At 42.4% G+C, this 25,619-nt stretch overlaps 2 protein-coding genes across 5 annotated transcripts in view; both read right to left on the bottom strand.

Moving 5' to 3' along the window:
* furina (furin (paired basic amino acid cleaving enzyme) a) overlaps positions 1–6,793 on the bottom strand; it is a 77,618-nt gene extending 70,825 nt beyond the window's left edge. The window contains exon 1 of one of the 4 annotated variants that reach the window (XM_018667902.2): positions 6,623–6,793. The gene's annotated coding sequence lies outside the window, so the exon portion shown is untranslated. Of the gene's footprint in view, positions 1–3,839; positions 3,859–3,913; positions 3,981–5,993; positions 6,274–6,622 lie in introns of those variants that run through there. The other 3 variants (XM_018667905.2, XM_018667903.2, XM_051077967.1) reach the window with 3 other exon arrangements.
* Positions 6,794–7,992: 1,199 nt separating this feature from the next.
* On the bottom strand, positions 7,993–23,277 carry LOC108877725 (stereocilin). The gene is made up of 29 exons (XM_018667856.2): positions 23,131–23,277; positions 21,889–23,022; positions 21,288–21,312; positions 20,607–21,183; positions 19,027–19,917; positions 18,861–18,923; positions 18,642–18,767; positions 18,235–18,401; positions 17,970–18,156; positions 17,511–17,626; positions 17,095–17,227; positions 16,766–16,948; positions 16,427–16,465; positions 16,169–16,345; positions 15,653–15,802; positions 14,461–14,519; positions 14,188–14,311; positions 13,938–14,020; positions 13,709–13,844; positions 12,935–13,137; positions 11,891–11,981; positions 11,614–11,785; positions 11,297–11,466; positions 10,956–11,111; positions 10,715–10,857; positions 10,170–10,318; positions 9,822–9,919; positions 8,688–8,835; positions 7,993–8,476 (listed from the first exon to the last, which is right to left on the bottom strand). Exons 1-29 carry the CDS (start codon positions 23,228–23,230, stop codon positions 8,388–8,390), a joined length of 5,889 nt encoding a protein of 1,962 aa, XP_018523372.1. The 5' UTR covers positions 23,231–23,277; the 3' UTR covers positions 7,993–8,387.
* Positions 23,278–25,619: the final 2,342 nt, after the last annotated feature.

The following is a 25,619-nucleotide window of genomic DNA, read 5'->3' on the forward strand; positions in this document are numbered from 1 at the left end:
TTTGATAATCCCACAGGAAGTAGTGAGCAGGGCGTCAAGGCCAGACCTGATGTTGTGGTCAGATACACAGCAGCAAACGTTGGTGTTTACACTCACATGGGAGGATATAGTAGATGAAGCTTGCGAAAGGAAAATGCTTAGGTATACTGGGTTGGCAGAAGAGGTGGAGAAGTGTGGTTGGAAAGCTAGACTACGCCCTGGATGCTGAGGGATCACAGCCGAGTCTCACTACGAGGTAAAGTGGCCGCTCGAGGGTGGAGTTTAAATGCCTGAGGCAGCGACGGCAGCCCACTGAGTGGCTGTAGCCGAGGAGAGAACACACACACTTTAGGTGTCATAGACAGAAAAATGTTAACCTACGTTTAACTGATTTGAGCGTGGGCAATTTGTTGTAATGTGGTGACTGACACGTTTTGACCAAGCCATAAGGAAACATGATCTTATGTAAAAGACAAAGCAATATATCATGTGACAGTGGAGCTACAGTAGCCAGAATAGTCAGAGACACAGATCTCGGCTCATGCTGTAATTGTTTGCTGATACAGTTTTGCCTCTAAACTGTTGTTTCGAGCCAGGAGGGTCAGCTGCGCCTGTAGTCTGTTAAAACCATTATCCAAAGTGCTAACTCTATTGTAACCCTGAGATGACTGGACAGCGCTGAATACAGTGCTCCTATTCTATGCCTCCTACTGTATCATAGTCACATTTGCTCTCCTCATTCAAGGCTACTGTGGGACAGGGTTTCTCCAGTCATTTTGTGTAATAGCACTCCTATGATGATACTGTATCCAGGATTAGTCATCCAATAGACAAAAATTGAGAATTTTAAATCACTCTGTCATCACGCCAAACAAAAAAAATTTCCCTTGACAGTTTGTTGTGAATCATGAATGATGTGTTTAGAGGTGGCTGGGGCATTCTGCTGTGCACTCAAATAGTCATTTAAAATACTATTACCAAGACCTTTCACATTAAAATTTTTACAGTTCAAGCTACTGCATAAAGCACCACCAATGAAGATGAGCATTAGTCATTTTCAGTGAATTTATAATTCAACCCATTAACTCTTTTAAGGACACTTTTTAAGTGTTGTAACATCAGTTTCCTCGTATCAAATCTGCTTACACACTTGGTTTTCACTTTACAAGGTGAACCGGCACAATGCAATGCAATTGCACAAATTAGCCAACAGCCCCGCCACGGAAAAGTATGAATTCAATTTTATTCCTCCCACATGTATGGAAATGGGAATAACAGCAGAAAAACCTCTCAATGTAATGCAGTCCAATACAACACCACCTCCAACTATGATCTCTAATAAACATTTACACATTTCCGACAACGTCCACAAAACCTGAGCATTACAGGCATCATAAAAGTAGCCTGTATAGCAGAGCAGTTGTATTTGATTGCATTTGATTGCATTAGATTGTACAGGCGTGCCTAATAAAGTGACCACTGAGTGTTTTGCCTCCAGGCATCGGGTCAGCCCTCTGTTTCAATTATTATTTAGAGAAAGGGAGGCAGTTCCAGTTACAGGGTTTTCCCTACCATTATAAGACTTAGTGGAAAAAATTATGCTCAGAGTTCTCCACCACTCCTGGAGAGGAAGGATACTATATTGGTCTGACTATAGGACAATTTTGTTAGTATGTAAATTAGGTTTTATTAGGAATGGAGAGAGTACAAGCATGACTATGTTCTTTTACAGGGTGTTGCATTATGGGTTGTAGCTAGGCTAGCAAGTGTTTTCACGTTAGTCTACAGTGAGTCTTTCGAAGTTAATCAGCCCTAAAGGTGTTTCTGTTTGCCCAGTTTAACCTGCAGGAGTTTCTGGAGGCTGGTGGAACAGGTTACACAGCCACAAAGAAAAAAACGCACGATGAATTAAAACAAGGTCAAAGTGTCTCCCAACATATTTACAACAGAAACGAACCAAGAAGAAAATCTGTCAAAACAGCCCAGAATTACAGCTCAGTTCAAAAAGACAAAATGCTAACTGTCAGGGACAATGATTCAGAGAGAGGAACTGACCCGCTACAGTAGTGCAGTCAGCTGGTTAGTGACACAGACTGTGGAAGTGTCCTGCCTAAAGATGTCTGAAGGAACAGAAATTTTGTAGCCAAAGACTGTTACATCGTCAAATGGCTGTGGAGGAGTGAGAACTTTCAGTTAAAATCCATTCACTATGAGTCTTGATTACAAATGCTGTTTTGTACGGCACTCACTACAATGTGAAGAATTACTTCAGGACACAGTGTTTACTTCATCAATGAGCACATTTGTTTTGCTTTTCATCTTGCTTAATATCTGAGTGTGCTGTGAAAAACAATAACCTGTGTTGCGTTTTTATAAATACCGTAATGATAATGGTCCAAAATGACGTGAAAATGCAAGACACCACAGCACCCAAGCCCTCCAGAAAACTGAGAGAAAACCCCGAGTTATACCAGCAGCCCATTTAGCAACAGATTAGTGATGTAGCTAATATAATTGCACCTACTCTGAAGCTTTTCACTCAATAACATTGCTAAAGGCATTGCTCCATATGCTATGAGGTAGCTGAAGTCAAAAATATTTGCAGGCTTTTGTAATTGGACCAAATCTCTTCATTTAGACAACGATACACAGACTAATACATTTATATACCTTTTCAAATGAACATCCGTTCACTGGTTTTTATTTTTACTGAGCTGTGACTTTCAGTTGTATTCATTTATCTAACTTGTTTTCCATAATTAATTATTTTTTCATGTTGTACATACAAGTAATTATTTTGTTTCATGTAATTACATATTTACAGATATTAGCTTCTGATGGATGCATTTGCTTCTACACTGAATGTTATTTCAGGTAAGTTTAAAAAGCAACAGACAAAGACCTTCATCTGGAATTCAGACATTTGATATACATGGCCTCAGTGGAAGAACTACTCTCGCCACTGTGTCAGTCTCTTTGGTAATTCATTTCCCTCAACTCCCTCAATAATATCACTTCCTCTTTTACACACATTTTTAAAATATCATTTGTATGCATTTAGACAAGCTGTACACAACAGCTGTGACAACAACTCTGTTGGACTGAACACAGATAACACTAATACCACAACTGCCCTGAAATGTTTATTATAAAGGAAGTCCTGTTTGGTTAGTAACAACTCAAATCAATATTTAAAACCCTTGAACCCTCTGCTGATAGAAATGTTTAGTTAAACACAATATAAAACTGCTAAAACGACTTGATCCTCACCAGTGTAATATTAACTGAAATATCCTGAGAAGTTTTCTAAGCAAAGTGACAAATGTCTGAAGGGGTGAGACAGATTTGGCTCAGTGTGTTGTGAAGCTGCAGTATAGGTAACTGCAGCATTAGTGATCAGCAAGCTTAGTTACAGGTCAGCCTAGCTGTGAGCTAACACGATAAGTTGCCAATTCACGCCAGGCATTTCAACAGTAGATGTTCACATCATAGTCAGTTACATAGTATAAAAAAAAGCAAGCACCGTGCATATTAAAGCAAACAAAACAAATCAGGTGCCATTAAGTGTCTCTCAAAGGAGGAATGTTGGTGACACCCAAATCGCTCCACAGCCACATTCAGTTCTTCCTTCCTGCTCAGCTAAGCCTACTTCATAATCACAAGAAAATTAAGAAGCGAGGATCCACAACCAACACTAATTACATGTTTACTTTTTTAATCATCTGCTCAGTTACTACTAAAATTGATGATTGCCTCCCGTCTGAATACTCCCGCATTTTGACAGGCTCAAGAATTACGGCTTAACTCTGGCTATTTAAACCAATATTTGCTAAAGTATTTATCAGGTTTACATTACTCACATTTTCAAAAAAATCCCGCACACATTGAAAATAGGCTAATAAGAAATAGAGAAAAATCTAGTGGTGTCACTCACTCAACCTTGTCCTCTGTCCCTTGATGCAACAAGTATGCAGAATGTAAAAACCCTGTTTGACTTCAAGACTCACCCTGATTTTAAGTACAGACGCCTGTGACCTCATCCAGTCGCTCAACCACTCAGTTTTCTTAACGTCAGCACACCACAGCATAACAACTGCCCACCTACTTTTCTGTTGGCGAGACAAAGGAGAAGCCAACCGTTGCACTGTGAGTGGTCTTTAGTGTTACCACAGTAAATGATACCATATGTCAGACTGTGATAACAGAGGTTACAACAGAAAAAAAACTATGCCAAATTATAATTAGCCAAGTATCATTAAACCCAAAGGATAATACCAGCCTCATTACCAAACTCATCAGGACGTTTTAAAAGGGAAACAGTTTACACCTCATCAGTTTATTATTTACATTTTAATGAGATAAAACCAACTCACATGAATTTAGCCCACATGACCCTGTGCTCACATTCAAGTATCTTGTAATTACTGCCGCTTCTCACATTGTGACACACATGAAATCAATATCTCAGTGCAGGCACATTCAAACAGCTCTCAAGAGTGTATTTGGGAAATAACAAACTGCGTGTTTTGTGACGAAATGGCAGGAACGATATTGACGGCAGGATAATTCATTAACGTGCCATAAACAACACTCAAATTACACCGGCATTCCCTCATAAATAGCAGAAGACATAACTGGACCAGTGAAATACAATGGGAGATCCTAAATTGTAATACAGAGAGGTACTGTCATGACAGGCTGTCAGTATAACACTACTGCACCCAACAACATGGCCCTCACATAGTGAGCAGCAAAGTGACACACGGGCAGCAGATGACTTATTCCTTTATATGTCAGCATCAATCCACTGTCATGGCATGGAGACACAAACAGTTGCTCACAAAGTATTATGTGCTCTTTGCTCATCATCGTCAAGCCATCATTTTTATTGGAATTTTAATAGTAAAGCCCATCTGAGGTTTAATGGGTTGACTATCCTTACAATAACAAAACCTCTGTTCCTTTTTTCACCCTCTCTACATTTGTTTTTCACCAAACATTGTCATCCAACTACTTCGCAAGACTTCCTGCAACAATGTCAGCATTAACACTTCATACTTAACACTTTCATAATACTTTCTGACTCTAGAGTTTCCCTTTGTGACTTCAGTTCCAGAGATAAGAACAAGGACATATTATGTGAATTCCATTAAGCAGCTTGAAAGGCGACGAAATTCTTGTTCAACGCTAAAGACACGACGTGTTCACATGGAAATCATGGAAAAACACCTGGCAAACACTTACATTCAGAACAATATGGTTTGTGTAATTGAGAAGCATTGTTTTCATCTGGTGCATGTTACTGCATGCAAGGGGCTCCATTACCTTGTCCTAGTGTTTATCCATAATAATCAGCAGCTCAATATTGCCTCACCAGGGAGGTGAAATTACAGTGCTGGGTTTATTTGATGCACAAACAACACAAGCAGGTCACATCCCATAATAAGTGAATATCTGCTATGACACTGAATATCCAGTGTTGGGTTACACCTTAACTGAAATGAAGCCTCCCAAAAAACACAGCTTTTCACATAAAGTTAGTATTAATGTCAATTTAGATTATGTTTCTTGACTTTATGAGTGTAAAAGAATGAAATGCAGATCAGACCACGTCAGCCAGAGAGGTTAATAACTTCACCTAAATACAAGGACAGCCATTAAACAGCCCAGATTCATATTCTGAATGGCACATTTACAGCTACAGCATTGATTACTTCTAATGTCAAAGTTCACTCTGCGCGCCACAGTTTCTATAGTCACTGGTATACTGAGAGTATAGCCTAATAAAAAAAAAAAGTAAAGCAAAAGTGTGAACAGCAGCACGTACGCTGCTCTAAAAAAACAAAGACATCATGAGTGTTTTCAGGGAGCAGAGATTAACTGGAACACAGGAAGGAGGAAAACTTCTCCACCCTAGGCCTGTAGCGCCCAACACTTTATGAGCTGAAGTTAAGGGGTTTAAACACATCAGCTGACAGGAGTAAAGGCTGCGAGTTTGCAGTCGGTGGACTCACCTCACAAGTTAAGTCAGTGACAGTGACAACAACAACAACAACAACGCGTAGTCATAACGTGGCTCGGAGCAGCGGCTGGAGCGGATCCGATGATGATGATGATGATGACTCCTCCGCTTGACAAATATGTCTGAAACTGTGCCGCGCCGTGATTAACGCAAACTTGACACCGTGGTAGGCTGACCTGCTCCGTCTCACACAGGTGCCTCCCCCTTTTTTTCCCTCGCTTCTCCTCTCATCCACCCCTGACGTGCATTTCCGACCCCTCGCTCTCTCACATTTTTAACCACTCATTCCCACCGAGCAGCGTGTATCACGACCACCAGTATTTTTTTTTTCTCGCAGGAACAACCACAGAAACCGGACGCGGCGCAGTCGACGTCAGCTCGGCATGAGTGAGACAGAGAGAGAGAGAGATCCCCCTCTAAACCCTTCGAAGCGACACACACACACAAACTAACAACAACCGGGAATCGATAATACAACGTAAACGTCCCGTCCTGTCCTGTGTCAGGGTCCCGCTGGTACGGGAGCCGGGGAGCACGGTAAACTCGCCAGCCACGCAACCCAAACAAGTAAAAATACGAGCTGGGAGCAGATGGGGGAAACTTACAAACGGCTCAACTTACCAGCCTCCTTCTTACATCCTGCTCGACCCAGCTTGTTGTTGTCTCTCACCGCGGCGTTAGAACCGACGACAGCACGGCGAAGCGACTGAAAAAATGATAACAGAGAGTAGCTGGTTATAAATAGTCATGATAGCCCCTCCGGTGTACCGCTGAGTGGTCCGTACAAGCCCCAGGAAATACGTCACGGCCGTGGACAAAGTGGAGACGTTAGAGCAACACCTACTTAGCGAGTAGTGGCGCTGTTGCACCGCCCCCTGCTGGTCACAGGCTGCATGGCACCCTCAGCATGAAGCCGGCTACACACCAGAAGACGTCAGCTTGACTGAGAGAAGTGTAGCTAAAACACACAGTAGATGACCAGTTTCTTTTGGGCCACATTAACCTGACTGAAGCCACTGTTTTTATTTCTTTAACGTGAGGAACAGGGGGAAAATATTGTTATTGTGGCAAGCTATCCCCTACTTAGGCAGATATCACATTTTGATAGCCAGCCAAGAGGGGTTTAATTCTTGATTCATGAAGTTTCACCCAAGCTTCCTGCAAATGGGTTATTCAGAGATATTTACAGACTGTCTTGCACACAAAGCCTGGTAAAGATCAACACAGATTTTCAGTGTTGTTCAAGGCAGGGGACTATGGAGGCTGCTCCCAAATCTTCACCTTGTGTTTCTTGAGTTAGTTCATGGTTAATTTTGAGGTCTACTTTGAATCCTTGTCCTGTTCCAGAGACCAACAACTTTTCAGTTCCACTCTCTTCACTGACTGTAGGATATGTATTGGAATCAGTTCTTCCCTCTATCTGTGCAATGTTTCCTGAGTCACTGACTGTAACACAACCCCAAAGTAAAACATTTCCACCCCCATGCTGAACAACTGCCAAAGGGAGGGGTTATTCAGTGCTGTCTTAGTAGGGTGCCCAAACTTTTGCATGCAACTGTACACAGCTCCATCATTTTCCAAAACCAGCTAGTGGCTTACTCATAACTGTGCTGGTTCTCCAACCATGAACCACAGTGTCACTGGTTTCCATCCAGCCAGGGACCTTTGTTGCATGTCAGTATCTATCTTTCTCCCCTCATTTCCAGTAATCTCTCCATTGGATTTATCTAATAAATGTCCAAAAGATAATGAAAATGAAATCATCATCATAGAAAGTTTAAAGGATGTCAGCCTGTATTCAATAAAATAGGAGATATAAAAGACATTAACAGAGAGGCAGGTATTGTATTGTGAAAAGACTCATTCATCAAATCTGTGGTATTTCTGTGATGGAATTTGCAAACTAGATCCAACTAGAAGGAAGATTTCCATAAAGGTTTGATGGTAGAAGTCACAGAGCCAACAGAAGTTATAAACCAATGGCAAAAAAATATTCCTAAACGTCCTGATGCCTTAAATTTAAAGAAAAAGTTTGAAGATATTTATATATCACTCTCCTTTGAGGAAATGTTTTCATGAGGTTTATGCTGCTTTTACTATTCTTAAATATACCACGAGGAATAGAGCTCAGTATCTGCCCCCAGCGTATAGCTGATGCAACAGCATAGCATCTCAAGTTTGTTTGATCACAGATCCAGTAAATTCACATTCTGCCAAGCTGATAACTCACATTAAAGTGAAGTATGAGCGGCACAGCACAGTCAAGCACAACGTAAATGAGGACCAACACACAGAAAGGAACAGACCAGTTTAAAATATTTATTTGAAGTACAAATATGATGATACCAAGAGAGGTCAATGGACAATTAAATTTGTTTCCAGCATTTTAAATTAGTTGCCATAACAAGAGGCTCAGAGCCAGTGAGTGGAAAGCGAGGCCGCCTGTGTTCACGGCTGCTGGAGCCGAGTTTCTCCCTGTGGAAGCAGAGGAACAGAGCTTTTATCATCTCATAAACACAACATAAAAATCATATTGGTTGCTTAGTGAAGGCGAGTATTATCGTAAAATAAAAAGTGTATATGCTCACAAATACTTCTTCCAGTAGACAAAATAACAGTCACAGAGTTGCTATGAAGGAGGTTATGAAAATGAGATTTTGTCACTGTTATTTTTCTGAGGACACACCTCTCAACTCCAACAGGACGTCTCCTTCATATTGGGCTAGTCTGACCGCGTGCCTCTGCTCAGTGTCCAGCTCAGCCCACTGCTCATCGGTGACGGCCCATGCCTGCTCCGCGCTCATCCACGACAGCTGAACCGCACTGAACACCACCTGTCAGACACACATCCAACACAAACACTAACAAACTCCTGCAGGAAACCAGGGGCACACAGGGTGAAGAGGCAGCACCCTTTGTCATACATTTTGTCCTAATTCTTTAATTCCCATATTAAAATGAAACAAATTAATAAGTGACAAACTACAATATGTACATACAGAGTAACACAACTATTGGGTATGGTATATATTCCATGTCTTCATTACCACACTCTCAATTCAATTTGTCCAGTAAGAGTTTGTTGGTGTGCATTAGCTGCTTCCTCCATATGTTTTGAGCCTGTTGTCCAAACTGTAACAGCTCTGTTTCTGTATTTTCCAAGTCATTAAGATTGTCCCTTTTACTGCCAGATATGCAGACATGTGGCACTGTGTTTGCTTTTGGTCTAAATTCTGAAGTTGTTTCTGATTGATGTTTTTTTCAATTAAATATCTAAAAATAAAAAAAACAAATTAACTTCACTAGCTTTTATTGTGAAGAAACAACATGTAAAATATGGCAGCCATATTTACAAATTCTACACTTGAAAAACCATGGTTTACATCATTTGCAGAAAACCAGAGTTGCTAAAAGAAGATTATTATGTGACTTTAAAAGGAACAACTAAAATTATAGTTCATAGTTATTATTGGCCTTCTTCATGGCTCCATTTTGGCTTGAGTGTCCCAGAAAGTCATGAAAGCAAGCCAGGACCCTGAAACTGAAGAAGCTAAATGGAATTTACCCATCATTCATTTTATTTTTAACACCTGTGCTCTTCCTGATGAGATTTATCAAAATGTCTGCAGGGAAAAAGATGTCTCCTCTCTATTACACTTAATGATACTACTGTTGTAGAAGCTAAGTATAATGTTTCAAAATTAAACAGTTCAGTCAATTCCATTTGTGCCACTTATACACTAATGTGCATCTGTCTGTAGTGAAGTTGCTCTGTTGATCAGCCACAATAAATAACCCTGAAATCATGGGTGAAACTCACTGCCATCTTCTTTGGTGACATCAGAGCGATGGCTTCAGGGGTGATTCCCTCCATTTGTTCTTGTACCAAAGCTGACAGCACCATATCCTCCAGGCCCGCTGGACAGAGAGACAAACACTGTAGTCAGATAATTAATGTTTCTCATATCAAATCAGAGGAAAAGTTTTAAAAAAAACTTCCTCTGTCTCACCCTCAAGTCTGTAACCTCAGGGATATTTTTTAATTGCACCTATCCATCCAAGAGCTGTCATTCCCTTCTCCAGCCTTCCACAAAAAAAACAATAAAAAAAAGTTCTTCACAAAGAAAAAAAAAGTTTATACCTCCAGGGATATTATGTTGTACTGTACCTGCCAATGTCCCAATTTCAGTGAAAACCTCCGGTCCCCAAGCACTGACTGGACCAAAGGCCTCCGGTCGGGACAAACGGCTTGCCAAGGCTTCCATCTGCTGTTCTGTGCATGGCAGGGACATCTCCCGCAGGAACCGCACAGCCACACTGCAGTACGATGAAAAAGATTCAGGACTTTATTCTCCTCTGAGGCTATGCAAAATGTTTTCATGAGGGTTGTGCTGTGCCCACATCTGTTAGCAGGTGTATGTGAGACTAATTAATGCCTCTCTAACACTACAAACAAGACATTCTATGATGCTGCAGGAAGGAGTTTCATTACTGCACTACACATTTACACAAAATTAGCATTTTTCTTACTGTATATGTCCATCTTTGTTAATATTCCTTTTAATCGGTGGCATTTGCCTGTGTTTAACTTATATTGTTGTGATTTTTGCAGTTGCTCCCTTGGAAATATTGGATATTATATATACATATATATATATATATATTGCATTACTGTCATAGTGTGAATAATCATACATGGAGTACTTGACAGACCTGAGATCGTATGGGGTCAGTCTCTTGATCTCTGACAGATACAGACCACAGATCAGATGGCCAAATGTCGCCAGATCTACAACCGTTAACTGCTCCACTTTCAGCCTGCGTTTCCTCATCACACCCAAAACCACTGCTCTCATCTAAGAAAAAAAAAAAAAGTCAAAAAGCAGCATTTACCCCATCACTATTCAAGCTGACTTTCTGCCTTTTTCTTCTAGTTTTACATCAGAATGTTCACCTTTTTAGGGCTCCAATCTGTCAGCGTCCCCAGGTGTGCCAACACACCTGGGTCGGTGAGATTGGTGTCCTGCAGCTCTCTCTCTCCCATCTCAGTCACCACTGAGCCCAGAGCCAGCACCTGATCTGCTCTCAGCTCCCTCACCGGACTGAATGACTGGATTGAGTGAAGAACCGGAGCATGGGTCAAACGTAGATTATGCTGATATCAAAATACTGCTCATGAAAGAACAATTTGTGTGGATGTCTTGAGAGTGAAAATAACACCAAACACCAAACAAATACAAAAAAATCATGACTCATTCTAAACTTTTCATGGTCTTAGGCAGGAGTTTTACCGACCTGCCTGAGTTTCACCCACAGTGTCCGGCGCTGCTCAGAGCTCAGTGAAGCATCCTGACCGAAAACTTCTACACACTGTTGGAGATCCTCCTGCGACATACGGCTGAGCTGAGTGGACGTCCAAGCTGAAGGAAAAGTTCCTCTGATGTCTGCACAGCTTGGAACTGGCACTGCTCAAAGAGACACGGGTGAATTCAGTGCAATGCTACCAACATAAACTTCCACAAGGAAATTTCACAAATCACACTGACATATATCTACTGTGCAGTAGTACACTCATAACAGCCACTAAAAACACACTGGACACAGTACAGAACCTTTTGCCCTCCTGCTCCGTGCTTTGACGATCCCACGGATGAGACTCTGGGTCTGTTGTCTCTGGCGATGTTGATCCATACACTGAGCAACACAGATTGCACCCACCGCACTGCTCTCCCAGCGCCTTTGACCCACCAGGACCTGCTCTACGGTGTCTTTATTCAACACTGTCTGCACAGGAGTAACACATGAAATAATGGGGATAAATCTCAGAAAACTCAGTTAAACTGCATTTAAAGTAATTATTTGCATGAGATGGTGTTTTTGGGTGCTTACCAGCGGGATGGCGTTAATCTGCTTTGTTGAGAGAGAAAACACCAACCTGCCCAAATGTTCCACATCCCCAACTTGCCATTTGGAAGGATCCCTGGCAAACAAGTAAACATCTTACTATTACTGCTGGTTTAAGTAATTTGTGTCTTACTACAAGCACAGTGCTGGGATTTGCTTCAGGCATTTTAGATCTGTATACTATATATTCACACATACTTATAGGTGAATTTATAGCCATGTTTTAGGGGTGCCAATGTCCATCTGCCAGTCCACCAACATTGGATTTGAATGGATTGCCATTAAATATGATACAGACATTCATGGTCCTCAGGGGGTGAATCCCTAATGACTTTCTTTACCTTTTATTCATCTGTTTTTTTAATGGCAAAATACCTGCAAAACTAACAACATTCCCATCAGTCTCAGCTTACAAAATGCAGCCTAACAGAGCTGCTAGCATTGCTGTAGAATAGTGTTAGAAATTGTAACCTGAGTTAGTGAACAGCCAGCTCGAAACATTTCCTGAATTTGAAGTCATGCTTTCAGCCTTTGTGTCAACATTTGTCATCAAAAAGTGAGCCACTATAGATTCATGAAACACCACAGAAATAAACATTTTATTTCTTGGTATTTCATGATTACGCTTGTCTGCAAGTGTTTTTTGTTTGTCTGTTTGTTTTTTGGTGGTATGAGTGTAGTCAAGACATTGGAAAAAAATATTGGACAATTTGAATGTACTGTATTATTTCTTTCTCTTTTTTTCTTTTTTTTTTTTGGAAATACATACCATAAAAATTTTGCTGTCATGACTATGGCAGATTCCTTTTTCAGTTTTTAGTTAAATAACTTGTCAAAATGCATTGAAAGATACATGTCAGTTGTCATTACAATGTGTTTTTATGTGTTTTTCTTAATTAAAATCATAAAAATAGAAAATTCTCTGTCAGTTTTTTGTTTGTACAGTGTCAGTATTTTGAAAAATTAATAACCTCTTGTCACATTATTGACCCATGTGTCCTAACCAGGACCCTGTATGTGTTCCTTTACCCAAGCAAGTCTTTCTGAGTGAGCAGAGAACTTATATCCCTCAGAGCCTCTTTAGGAAGACAGAAACTTCTCATCTCCTCCAGCCGCAGAGCCAGAGCTCCTCTGTCCACCAGCGCCAAACTGTCCCGGTCCAAGAAGGGCAGCAAAGGCCCCAGGACATCTAGAGTGGTGCCATCAATCTGCTCCTCCGCCTGAGCAGAGCCCTGCAGAGCGACACATACACACTGTGAGCCTGGATTACAAGGATTTCACACTGACATGACTTCACTTGTGTGAAAAGCTGTTGGGAGGATGAGGCAGGTTATGGCCTGAATCTCTCTCCATCTGTTTCTCTCCCTAGATTTGTTGGTTCAGGCTTCTTAAGCAAGCACAAACTCACACACACACACGCACCCACCCACCCACACACACACACACACACACACACACACACACAGTTTGTTTTTTCCGCCCCATTATTGTGTTATTACAAATCAAATACATGACTCACCATCACTGACGCAAGCCCTGATTTCATTTAACCAGAAATAGTATCTCTGAGTTCCAATTTGCTCTGGATGCTCCTGATAATGGTTTATCATTTTTATTACCCTCAGGTTAAGTAAGGATTTCTATTCCATCTTAAGGATACTTATAAATTACTTACATAAGCTGGTTTCTGAGCACTAAAACATATTGTATCAACTCCTGCACATGAAGTAAGTATAGTATAATATATACTACTACTACTATACACTAAATGAAGTATTTGTATTGTTCATGCTGGTGTTTTACCAGCTCAGTTACGGCCTTCTCAGCTAAATTCTTCTGTTTGTAATGTGGAAGTCTGAGGAAATCAGCAAAGTGTGCGTGGATGTGGTCCAAAATGCCTCTGAAGGTTGCATTAGAGAGGTTCTCTAACATTGTCACTCTGGAAAAGAACAGAGCACTGGTGTAAATGTAGGATGAATTGTGAAACATTTGTGAAAAGAATAAAGCTGATGTTTAATAAAAAGAAACTTACGGCAATGTTGCAGCAAACTTAGAGCTCAAAACACTGAGGTCGGGTTCAGGTTGTTTCCTCAGTTCCTCTACGATACATTTCCGCTGGTAACACAGCCAAAACACATCTGAACTTGTTAAACATAATTTTTAATGTGTTGTGGCAATGTTCATTTTATGCATATGTATGAATCAGTCTAATGAATCATCTCTTTTCATCGCAGGTCGTGACATCGAGCGTGAGAGGTGTGTGTTGAGTGTTTGTTACTCACCAGAGCAGGTCTCATTTCTCCAGGCAGCTCACTAACAAACTGAAGCAGCTCTGCAAAATCTGTATCGTTGGTCCAAAGCCTCAAAAAGTCACAGCTCATTCCGCCGGCAATATGACCCAGAGCCCTTCACAAGCAAACAAGAGGTTATTATTTACATTCTTTATTGAGTGAGTACTTGACCTGAGAAAGAGTTGTTTTGAGTTTTTCATTTGGTTTGCAAGAAAAATTACTTATTGATTTATTGGGAGGTTTGGTGCAGTGAGCCCAACTCACCTCACTGACTTGCTGGTAAAGTTTTTGAATGCACAGGCTTTTTTGAACAGAACCTGAGCCTATACAGAAAGAAAAGATGTTAGTGTCAGCATTTTGACTATAGCTTACATTAAAGCGAATAACACTTTAATCAAAGAATATTAATCATCTTGTAGTTATTTTAAGGGAGCAAACGTACCAGGAGTGTCCCCATGTTTTAACCTCTTTACCACAGATCATGTAAGCTGAGCTGCTGGGCGTTCAGTGCTTACAAGATTTTGGGTGAAATACAATTTTAAGGAAGTCAAGAGCAAGAAGTCTTTGCAACAACTGGTCAGATTGTTGTGGAATTTGATATTCTTGATTTTTGGCATAACAAAGAAGATGGATCCTGTTGTTCACGTGTATTTAATGATTCTATCTGCCTTCCTTACATGATACATTAGGCCCAGAAATACATGTTTCACAAAGGCTGAACCCTTTCCACTTTGAACACTCTATGAGCTTTCCTTTTTATGCCACTCTCAAATTTAATAGGCAGGTTAATATGAGGTTTGCAGCGTTAGGGATCTTCTGATAACAGCAGGGGCTTTAAACTTTTATTGTTGTAAAAAGCAGTTCAGCTACTCCATAAAAAATTACCAGACTGGTTGTGTAATGTAACACTGGTGGTATCACTGATGAGACTGCATATGGCATCAATTTCACGTTGAACCCAAAAACTCCTTCATAACAGTCTAATTCATTGGTCAGAACTCACAGATAACACTGACTAATTCTAGTTTTTTTAATAGAACAGTTTAGGCTGAATGTGCAGTGTCACAGTATATTTCAGTGCAGCTACTGAGTGAAAAGGGCAATCGTTATTGATTTGACTCAGGTCTTGTTAGGCTGAGAACAGGTGGTGAAAGCAGGCTAATACACTCTTGGCTGTGACAAAATCCCTTTAAGGTAGCCATTATTAATTTATGCTACACTCCTCCACACCATTGTACTACATCCAAACTAATTAGCTTGATGGCGGCTGATGCGTATGGAGTATTAATATCCTGAAAGGCTCATGTGAAGCATATCCAATGAGTTGCAGATTAAAGGGGGCGTGGACGAGAGCTGGTAACATTTTCTTCTTTAGTCAGAGAACTGGCAACCTTTAGTTGTCCCATCAATGCAATGCTAAACAGCACACAAAAGTAGATCAAAGTAAAATGTGCACCTGCTGTGGCGACCAGTGGATGTGTCTGTACAGGCTGATATCTCTCAGAATTGCTTCCCCATTCATGGTGTCTATCAGCCTCTTCAGAGACACGAATGGTAAAAAACAATTTACCTGCTGTGTGATGTTCTGCAAGTCTCTGTGTAAAGCCTGTAGACACACAACAAGAAAAACACTGTCAATCTAAGTGTTGTGTCTTTAGGAAACACAAAGCAGGTTTCACACAGGTGGATCAAATGAACTTTCTGGAAACCGTAGTGCCAGATTAGCCAGATTAATGTCACTGATGCCACTCAGAGGTTTTTTTTTTTTTCTTTAAGTGATAGTATCCCATACATTTTAGGCTTGTTGCACAGTCTGAAAGAGTAAAAAAGCTGGAGATGTTGAATTATATCAACTGCCAAAACATCTGCACAACATGTGACAACAACATAAAAGTTGCAACAAACTGTAAGGAGGGATGAAAAGATAAGACCAGCGATAAGTGATGTACAAAAGAAAGAAAGCACTCGTTACCTCCTGCACTGCATTATATAGCATAGCTCTGTGGCCAGGCTTGAGCTCGGTTAGCAACGCTCTCCAGCACTGACAGCGGGCAGTTTCACTGATCTCAGGCCACCGGAGGTCTCCAAGCACAACAGGGGACAGACCGAAGTGTAACGGCTTCAGTCTGCAAAGTTCTTCCATGGTGAGCTGGCAGGGAGGAGAGACACACAGCAGTGAGCATGCTGTCTGTTGAACTTCAGCAGAAATATACTGAAAATGTCTACTCACGTTGGTTTCCTTTGAAATCTTGGATAACATTTGAAATGCCTGAAGAAAGTATTCAAAAATAAAATACTAAAAAGCGGGCATACAGAATACACAAGTGATCACATTTTAAGACTGTTGAAATATTTTAAGTAAAGGTCAGATATTTCATCAGTGCTTATCCTCTTCTTTTTCTCTAGAGATTCAGTAGCTAATTATTTGTAGAACTGCACATGAAGCTGATGGCAAGTGAGACTTACTAATATCTAACGCTACAAAATGCTGGAGAACATTCAACATTTTTTCCTAAGATAAGAATGACATGAAGCGACATGTGAAAAGAAAAACACATCACCCGCTGACCTGTGCTGGCGAGTATCTCTGTAATCCTGGCTTTGAGAGGAGATCCAGAAGCTGCCGTGAGGGGAGAGACAGCAGGAAGGAAGCTCCTAACTGAGGAAGCAGACCACTGAGAGCAGACAGTTCTGCAGGAGCCATGCTGCTGACATTCAGGGTCTGAACTGCTGGTATCAACCAAGAGGACAACTATCCCATGAGACACAGTTAAATAGAGTCAGTCAAACATTGTGTGAAACAACACACAAAACAGAAGAGTGATAGTGGCTTAAAGAAGGTTTTCTGTAGTGTTCTGCACATACAGTAGACGTCAGTAAGAACATGTTACCCCTCACCCTGCCGCTGGCACTGACGAACCCCTTAGACATGCACTGAGCTAGCTGCTGCCAGAGAACAGGGGACACAGCTGAGTCCTGATTATATGAATCCAGGTCTACTGGATCCAGGTAACATGCAAGGACTCCTAACCTGCAAAAGACATGACCCTTTACTCTTTCTGATCATCAAATCCACTTCAAACACAGTATATTTTTCTATGAGATTCCAATGCTGTTTCATGTAGAAAGTAATGACCTCTAAATATTGAGATAAAAACAATTATAATAAACCATAGAGGTGTATGTTTCCATGCATCTCTGATGACTCTGACCTGAGTCAGCAATGCTAACCAACCAATCTAAAAAGTACTGTGCAAAACAGTGCAGTACAGTACAGGGCAGGTATTGACCAGTGTTAATGCCACTGATCCCACCTCAGTATGTTATCACTGGTCAGATTCTTCTTCTTGCTGAAGAGGGTCCGGAGCACATGGCGCCCCCTTACACCATCCAGACTGCCATTGCCTAGCAACTCTACCAGAGGAGCAAGCTAAAAGAGACAACAGATTAAATGTTGGAACAAGATGAAAACAAAATTCACCAACCAAGTGTCCGGTAAGGTGATAGTTTGATGTTTGATGAGAGGTTTTCTCCAAAATCTCCCAAAAGAGTTTAAAGAGTTTGTGAAGGCCATAGCATCTGATTTACATTTTGTTCTATATTTAAAAAAAACATTAAGTGGGCCTTGTGGCCTGTATAGAATATTTTTTTGCTTATTTAATCAGGTTTTCCCTTTAATTTGTCATCTGTACATATGTAAGAACCCCACACTAACATCTGAGGAGATACAGCAGTTATGTAAAGAGTTGGAAATCAGTGACATGGCCTCTAACCTGTTGTGATGTCAGCTGCTGAAAATGACTGACTGGGAGGTAAGGCAGAAGCGGGAGGATGGAACTGAGAAAGTACGGTGGCCATGTAGGGACATCACCCACCGCGCTCGACTGCAGGAGTCGTTTGACAAAGGCCTTTTTCTGCAGCGACTTCATCCCTGAGCTGTGGTCACGAATGGCTGTCAGTCTAAAGAGCAAAGCAGCTGTTAGCAATCAGGACAGGAAGATACGTCAAAATTAAATGTTTCTTAGGTCAGTAACTCACACGCTGTCATTGACAATCAGGGAGGCGGGGAAGCTCATAATGTCAGAGATGGACATGAAGGGTATGAATTGAGACAGGTCCACAAACAGCTCTGGGGTCACTCGGGGGAACTTATGGATGAAAGCAGCGGTCATTGTTTCCATGGCTTGCAATTCTTTTTGAGAGGCCTGACAGAGAAAACAAAAGAGCAGGACAGTAACTGATGTGTATTCAATTTGGCTCTCTTTAACTATGCATGGACCATGACATATATTGAAATAAAGTAGATACAGCACAAAAGAGAGAGCAACAGAAAAGAACTGCATTCATTAGAACTGTACATGATAATAAAAGATTAGGGCTTTTAGCTTAATAAAAAGGTCCAGAAATAGCACATTCATTGTTTTGTTGGGAGTTTTCGAACAAACCTGGCTGGCTTCAACTTGTAGCTGGTCCCAGCTTTGATGCATATGGGAGAGAAATCTCTTAACTGCATCTTTTTCAGCAGACATCACTAGAGTGCGAATGCTGTCTCTTGGCATCTGGAGGTACTCCTAGTGAGATAAAGTCGATAAATTAAATATAACATTCAGTGAGCTGATCTGTTGTGGAATGATAAATGTAAATGTAGCTGCAGAGGCCGGTACCTGCAGCAGAACCCTGAGAGCCGATGAGTTGTCATCCCGCTGGATGAGGTCCCACAGGACAGGCTGGTGAGGTGACAGCAGAAAGTTATTCACTTTTTGCTCTGTGTGTGGGGGTAGGTGTGGGTGAGTGTGTGTGTGTGTGAACATGTCAGTCAGTTTGTCTTACACTGAAGCAGCTCAGCAGGTCCTCTTTCAGGGTAACATTCTGCTCTCTGCGCAGGAAGACTCCCACGGTGTGAAGGACACTTGTGGAGGCCTCTGGCTGCAGAGAGGCCCAGGACACGTTGTCGAGGAGACTGGACAGGAGGATGGCCTGACCCAAGCCTTGCCTTGCCTCTCTTTCCCCCTCATCCAGACCTGAAGAGAGGCCCACCACAAAGTCCAGCACCCGCAACACATATCCCAGGGCCACCAAAAACCCTTCACGCTCCCCTCCTTCGACCTCGCACACGCTCAGCTTGTGGAGGACGTCGGCCAGCAATGGGGCCGGGTCTACACACAGCTGGGACGTGTCAAACTCGTACCGAGCCGGGAGCATGTCAAAAAACCTCTGCAGGAAGCACTTCCTGCCCTCCAGTTCCGCCTTCACATCAACACAGAAATCAGCCAACTGAGGCATTAACCTTAGCAGCTGACTGTAGAGTGTGGTGTTCAGACACATGTACTCTCTCAACCCATGTGTCTGCCCACAGAGCTCCAGGAGGGTGATGTTGGTGAAACGATGCACGGCCCACTCCCTGTACTGCTGACAAGTGTCTTCAGTGGCGTCAGCATTGGAGGAGTTGAGTATTTTGGAGCAGTATGCCGCAGCCCAGCTGCCCTCCGGTAAGGATCTGCGCGAGTCAGGGGACTCTCTGCCGCACAAAGATGAGATCAGGACGGAGTTGTTGGGCAGGAAGCAGTGTCTGAAAACCTGGGCAGTGAGTGACCTGCTGCCCAACTGAGCCAGACAGTTCTCATCAAGTCCTGTACTTCCTATTGCTTCACCTGTCAGCTGCACACACAGGTCATCTATGCTAGTCTGGTTGAAAAAATGGTAGTCCTTTGTTAGTGCAGCCTGAGAATAGTAAAATAGAAATAGGTTAACATGAAGCCAAAGGAATCCGCCTGTTGAATTGTGAGGTCATGACTGACAAAAATACTGTTTTGTGGTCCAACTTAGCCAAGGTCCTGTCGCAGTGCTGTGTCCCATGTCGTTTGAACAGTTGTCATTCTGCCACTTGTGTGTTCCGGTTGTCAGTTATTTTCTGTGCTCCCCAAAAATGGGGAAAATATAGCTGGCAAAGGTCATCATCTATTTTCACCTTAGCTGGGTGACGATAGCCAGCTAAGGCAAGCTTTATTCACCTCAGCTGGGCAGCACAGACACCTAAACATGAAGATATGGGCTCATAGGAAGAAACACCATGTAAAACCCACAGATATCACAAGTACCTGCTTTCTCCAACGGGTGCTAATGTTAGCTAGCTAACGTTGGCACCCACTGGCATCAAATTTTGTGCACTGCAGCCATTTCCTCTTCTGTTTCTCGTCACAAGGAAAGCAGTAGAATGACAACTGAATTTTTTTTTTTTTTTAACTCAAATGAAGCAATTTGGAATATAGCTCTGCGACATCTTGAAAACTGGAGAGCCTCAGCGACGCTGGACCCGGAAACAATATTTTTGTCGATTGTGACGTCACGATTTAACAAGTGATTGTGTGAAAACACTCAAATGTTCACTCATCAAAAAGGTGATATATCACCTGATGTGCTCTCTGCAGCCAGAATGAGGTGTTGGCACACACGGTGTTGTTGAATTCATGGGCAAAGAACTCACTGCAGACCTGGACCCAGAGGAAGTCCTCCTCAGCGGCAGACAGGTACCAAGCCGCGTCAGAGCAGGTAGCGTGCAGGTCGAGCCCCATCTGAGCCACCGCTGGGTTAACCGACCCGTTCTCACCCTCAAACAGTTTACAATAGAGGAACACGGTGAAGTTGGAGACGCCTGTCAAGCCTGGGATGGACTCGTTACAGGCTGCCTCCAGGATTTCCGTGGAGGTGGGGAAGTCCATCTCTCTCAGCTGGTCGTTGCTTTCTGTCGTTCTCCCTGTTTGTGGCTGGGAGTGATGAGATGCAGCAGAGAGTTCATGAAGGTATTGTTTTGATCTGGATATTGTTCGTGAGGAAGGGGCTGATTTAGGAGAAGAAGAAGATGTTTGTTGTGATCTCAGTTCATCTGGATCAGTGGAGGGGCAGGACAGGAATGGGAGTGAGCTTGGGAGACCCTGGGAGCTAACACCCAAAGCCTGGGTGTTCCACGTCACATTATGCCTTATCCCCCTACATATGCATGGACAGATGGTACAAATGTAAATTTTTTTTCTGCATACACTTACACTCAAACATGTGAAATGCAATGAGTCATATTCCTGAAAATATCTCACCATAAGATCAGCTGTCTCAGGTCACCTTGACAAAGACAAACAAAAGCCAATATTAATTGGAAATCAAAGTGAATGAGTGGTGGAAAAAGCTCCTGCAGTACACAACTGGGCCTGATGTAACAGTGCAGCTCAGCTAACAATGCCCAAGATATAATGTTACTGACATCAATGAGAGGATAAAGAGATTAGCTGAGCTAACAACAGGTGCTTTCAGCGACCAGGATGATTATAAAGATTTGAAAGCAGTGTCAGTCACTGTCACATTCTCTCCTCCATCTCTCAGGTGAAACCAGGGCCAAACTCACAAGCCTCTTAAAAAAGGGAATCATTAGTTATTATTATTATTATGCACACTTGTAGCATTATTGCTTTTCTCATAATCATCCTCTGAAACAAATGTAAGAGTTCATCTAAACAGCGTTTGTGTAAAACCTTCCTTAATCACCCCATGATTCTCAGTAACTTTAACATGACTGACAACACTAAAATGGCTGCACACTTCATTAAATTATTTCCAACTCAGCTTTTTGTCTAACGTTAATGAGTCATCACTTATGATTGTGCAAACAGCTTCTGAGACAAACTAGCCCCACAAACTCACCAACTGAGCACTGGCCCCGAGCACTGGGCTGTGGCACGTCCACCAGGCTGCTGACATCATCAAGCAGCGCCATGGTAACTCGTGACACTTTCTTCCTCAGGTTACCGTAAACAGAACTGCCCACCCTGTGCAGGAGGCCCCTCCTCAGCCCATCCAAGCTCTGCACGAGAGCTAAGTTTTTCTGTGCCAAGTGTCCTCCTCGCTCTCCTCCACCTGAGCGTGACAAGGCCTGCAGCAGTAAACTTTGCACAGAGTCTGGATCATCCTCTGTGGCTGTTGTGTCGTCCAGAGATGTGTTTCCAGGCAACCCGTCCTGCATCATGGCCTCAGGAGGCAAACTGAAGGGCTTCAAACGTCCAAACGCGCTTGAGCCCTTGCTGTGGTCGGCACCTTCTTCTGCAGGGTGTAAACTGACCACAGGCTTCCAGTTGCGTGTTTCTAAGAAACGCAGCAGCTGCTGAAGCCAGCTAACACTGAAGGCACAGTCGCTACGGCCCTTCAGAGCACAGATAAAGCCCTGCAGGCCTGCACTGGCCTGGCCATAGGTCCCACTGACCAGAGCCTGAAGTGCAGCTTCCAGCACGGCGCTCACTGTCCTCCAGTTCTGAGATAAGAAAGTCAAGAAAGGCCTGTGGGGCTGACGCTCTGACAGAGTGATCAGACTCTGCAGCAGTCCCAGGAGCCAGTCCCAGTGTGGACTGCCCCTCAGGGACAAAAACCAGTCCTGCACTTTGACGCTGGGTCTGGGTGGCACCCGGCCGTTCCACTGGTTCAGCGCAGCACTCCCTTCAGACTGGAGAAAGAAATGCAGCACCTTCTCCCACAGCTGCTCCTCGTCAGGCTCCGTCGGCGCATCCTCCAGCTCAGCACCCATCTCTTGGAGATACAGAGAGATGTTGTAGAGGAAGCCCGAGAGTCGGTGTCTGTCAATTGGCTTATTTAGCGAGGGCAAGTTCTTGCTGGGAAGAAGACCGAGCGTTTTTAGGCCCCCCATGATATTCCTCACCCAGGGGTGCACAGACTGGTCCTTGTCTGTTTCTGGAGGAGCATTCTGAGGACTCCAACCACCTCCTTTACTCAGTTTTGAAATGATCTCCCTAAGAATGGCATCTCTCTGGTCCTCTTTACCGCCTCCTGAAAGATTCCCATTACAGACAGCTAGAGTCAGTATCTTGTAATAAGCACGTTTTAACAAACCACACAGCTGCTGTATGTGGTGACATGTTTTCAGGGCACACTCACCTGTCTTCTCAGGGGATCCTCGTCCCAGTAAAACAGCACAAACTACGATGCTTGTGAATCTAAGAGTGGCCATCCCTGGCCCTTTCTCTGCCATCTTCATCTCATGCCAGCGTGCACAGTGACACAGTGGTGTCACATCTTTGTCTCTGGGCCGTTCTTCCTATTGATTGCACAAAACCCTGTGTTTAAATGAATGCAGTGTTTTTTTCCTTCATTTTCAGCAATGGGATGGACTCAAAGAGTAAAGTATCTCAGCGGAGAGGGGATATTAAAGCTTAATGACTGGCTGCCACATCACCTTACCACTTTCACTGCATGGTTACTAAAACAAGTATCAGTAATGTAATTAACTTAGGAAACCTGTAAGACTTTGAACTATTAAAGGTAGGCATGTGTTCAAAGGAAAGCAATGAATATGACATTTGAATAGACAGTTAAATACAAAGTTCTGATTCTTAATGAGATTTAAGTTTGACACAGAGTAGAAAAGAATACATCTGTTGCTATTGAAACTATTCTTGGTAAATGCTAAAAAAAGAAATGATCAATCACAATAATAAAGATTTGACAGAAAAACATATTTTCAGAACTCACCAACAGTTACAATCCATTCGTGTGTTTTGAAATATCCTCTTTAAGGCTTCGCCAGCATCTCTAACTTAGTGGTGTCAATACACTCGAAGCTGACCTCTTTCTGAGTGGCACTCTCTGTTTCACCATCACTCCGACTTTCTCTGCCTTTCACTCTCCCTCTGCACCCCTCCCACCACTGTCCTCTATCTCTCTCTCTCTCTCTTCCTTTAGCTGTTCGAAGCATTTGCTCTTTTTGTCTCTGGGGTTTAGGTTGTTGCTTGGCTTCAAGTTTCATGAAATTTCTTGTCACCCTACAGTATGGTTGTCTATTTTATATGACAATGCACAGAGAAAAGTACAGTGTGACTATGCTTCGGTATAAACTCTGAAAAACAGAAAACATGTCTCAGCCTTTTCGGTCACCACTTATATTTGGATGTCCAATATATCAGTATGTTGTTTTTGTTTTCCCAGTTCATTACTTTGGACCTTCATGAGGCTGCAGGGAGGTCACAGCACTCAGCTAGGTGCTCAAACAAGGTGAAAATCTGGATCATGTTAATCACACCCATGATATCTATCCCATTCTCTAACTGTCCAGTGTCTCCCACAGACTAATTCTCTATGGAGCTGTCTCTCAGCTGAGACTCATCTTGTGACTCTGAGTTTGTTGGGGGGTGGGGGGTGTAGTCTTACCAATCGGGGCCCGGTCAGCAGGACTGTGCAGGCTGTCACTGTTATCCTTCAGTCAGGCAGACTTTTACAATTGAGCCCTGTGCAAGGGCAAAGCAGCAGGCTCCCCAGAGTCAGACCACTGTCTGCAGGCCTTGAAACCCAAGAGGGCTGAGTGAAAGGACCCCCCCACCACCACCCAACCCTCCTCTCTCTCCACTTGCTTTAGCTGTATGATACTGTGGCCCTGCACGGGGACAATAACTTCCTCCTGTATTATTGATACCACAGGGAACAGCGATCACTCAGTGCAGCAGGGCTCGATTCACCACAGGAATATTCAATGAGAAACTGGATCCACCCCATACGTTCCTCTTCTCTCTGCTGGAAACTCAGCTAGCTGTTCAGATTGGAATACTTGGTATGCGTCCAACTTTTGTCCCCACCAGAAATATGAAAGCATAAATACCTCTATTTACCCTCTATACTGAGTTGGTCCTTGCTTTAATTTACTGTTATGACATGAAGATATTTTTTTTTTCAATTTCAGCTTATATGAAATAGCACATATCTAAAAAAATACTTTGTCATATTATTAAAATATGTATATATAAGAGAGAATGAAGCTTTGGAGAAGAAGAAACTTCTGCGATGAGCCACATTTTAAGAGCAGGTTGGTGTTAGTGGCTTATAATTAATTAAGCAGTAATGACACAGTCTTAATTTCTTATCTCTATTTTCATAAGACACTTCACATTCCAGCAGAAAGTCCCATTGTGCTTTATAAACAAGGAACAGTGAGAAGAAACTAAAGATTATGCTGAGTCAGTATTCACGCTATTGTTCGTCTGCAACCATGCAACTGTCAAAACATTAAACACTTCAAGGACACGCGTGCTTATGTTCACCTTTTTACTATTTTTTTAAAATATGAAGCCTTTTGTCGAAGATTTTTCCCATTCAGATGAAAATTCAAATCCTCTAAAATTTCCTCCTCTGGAAAACTCAACCACTTCAGCATAGCTTTGTGCTAGAGACTTCATTTAAGCTTTAAATGGGTCCTAAGACTCTTTGACTAGACTCTTGACTGAACAGTTTTAGAATGACAGCAGTTTATATTTAATGCTCATTTCTGACCGTTTTTGAGTTTATGAGTGTGTATTAGAGAGGCTCTGTTTCAGAGAAAGGACACAAACCAGGCCAGTTTGAAACTGTGACACTGCAGTCATTTTTCACTTTATCTA

Source organism: Lates calcarifer, linkage group LG2, assembly GCF_001640805.2.
Source record: "Lates calcarifer isolate ASB-BC8 linkage group LG2, TLL_Latcal_v3, whole genome shotgun sequence".
Taxonomy (NCBI): Eukaryota; Metazoa; Chordata; class Actinopteri; family Centropomidae; genus Lates; species Lates calcarifer.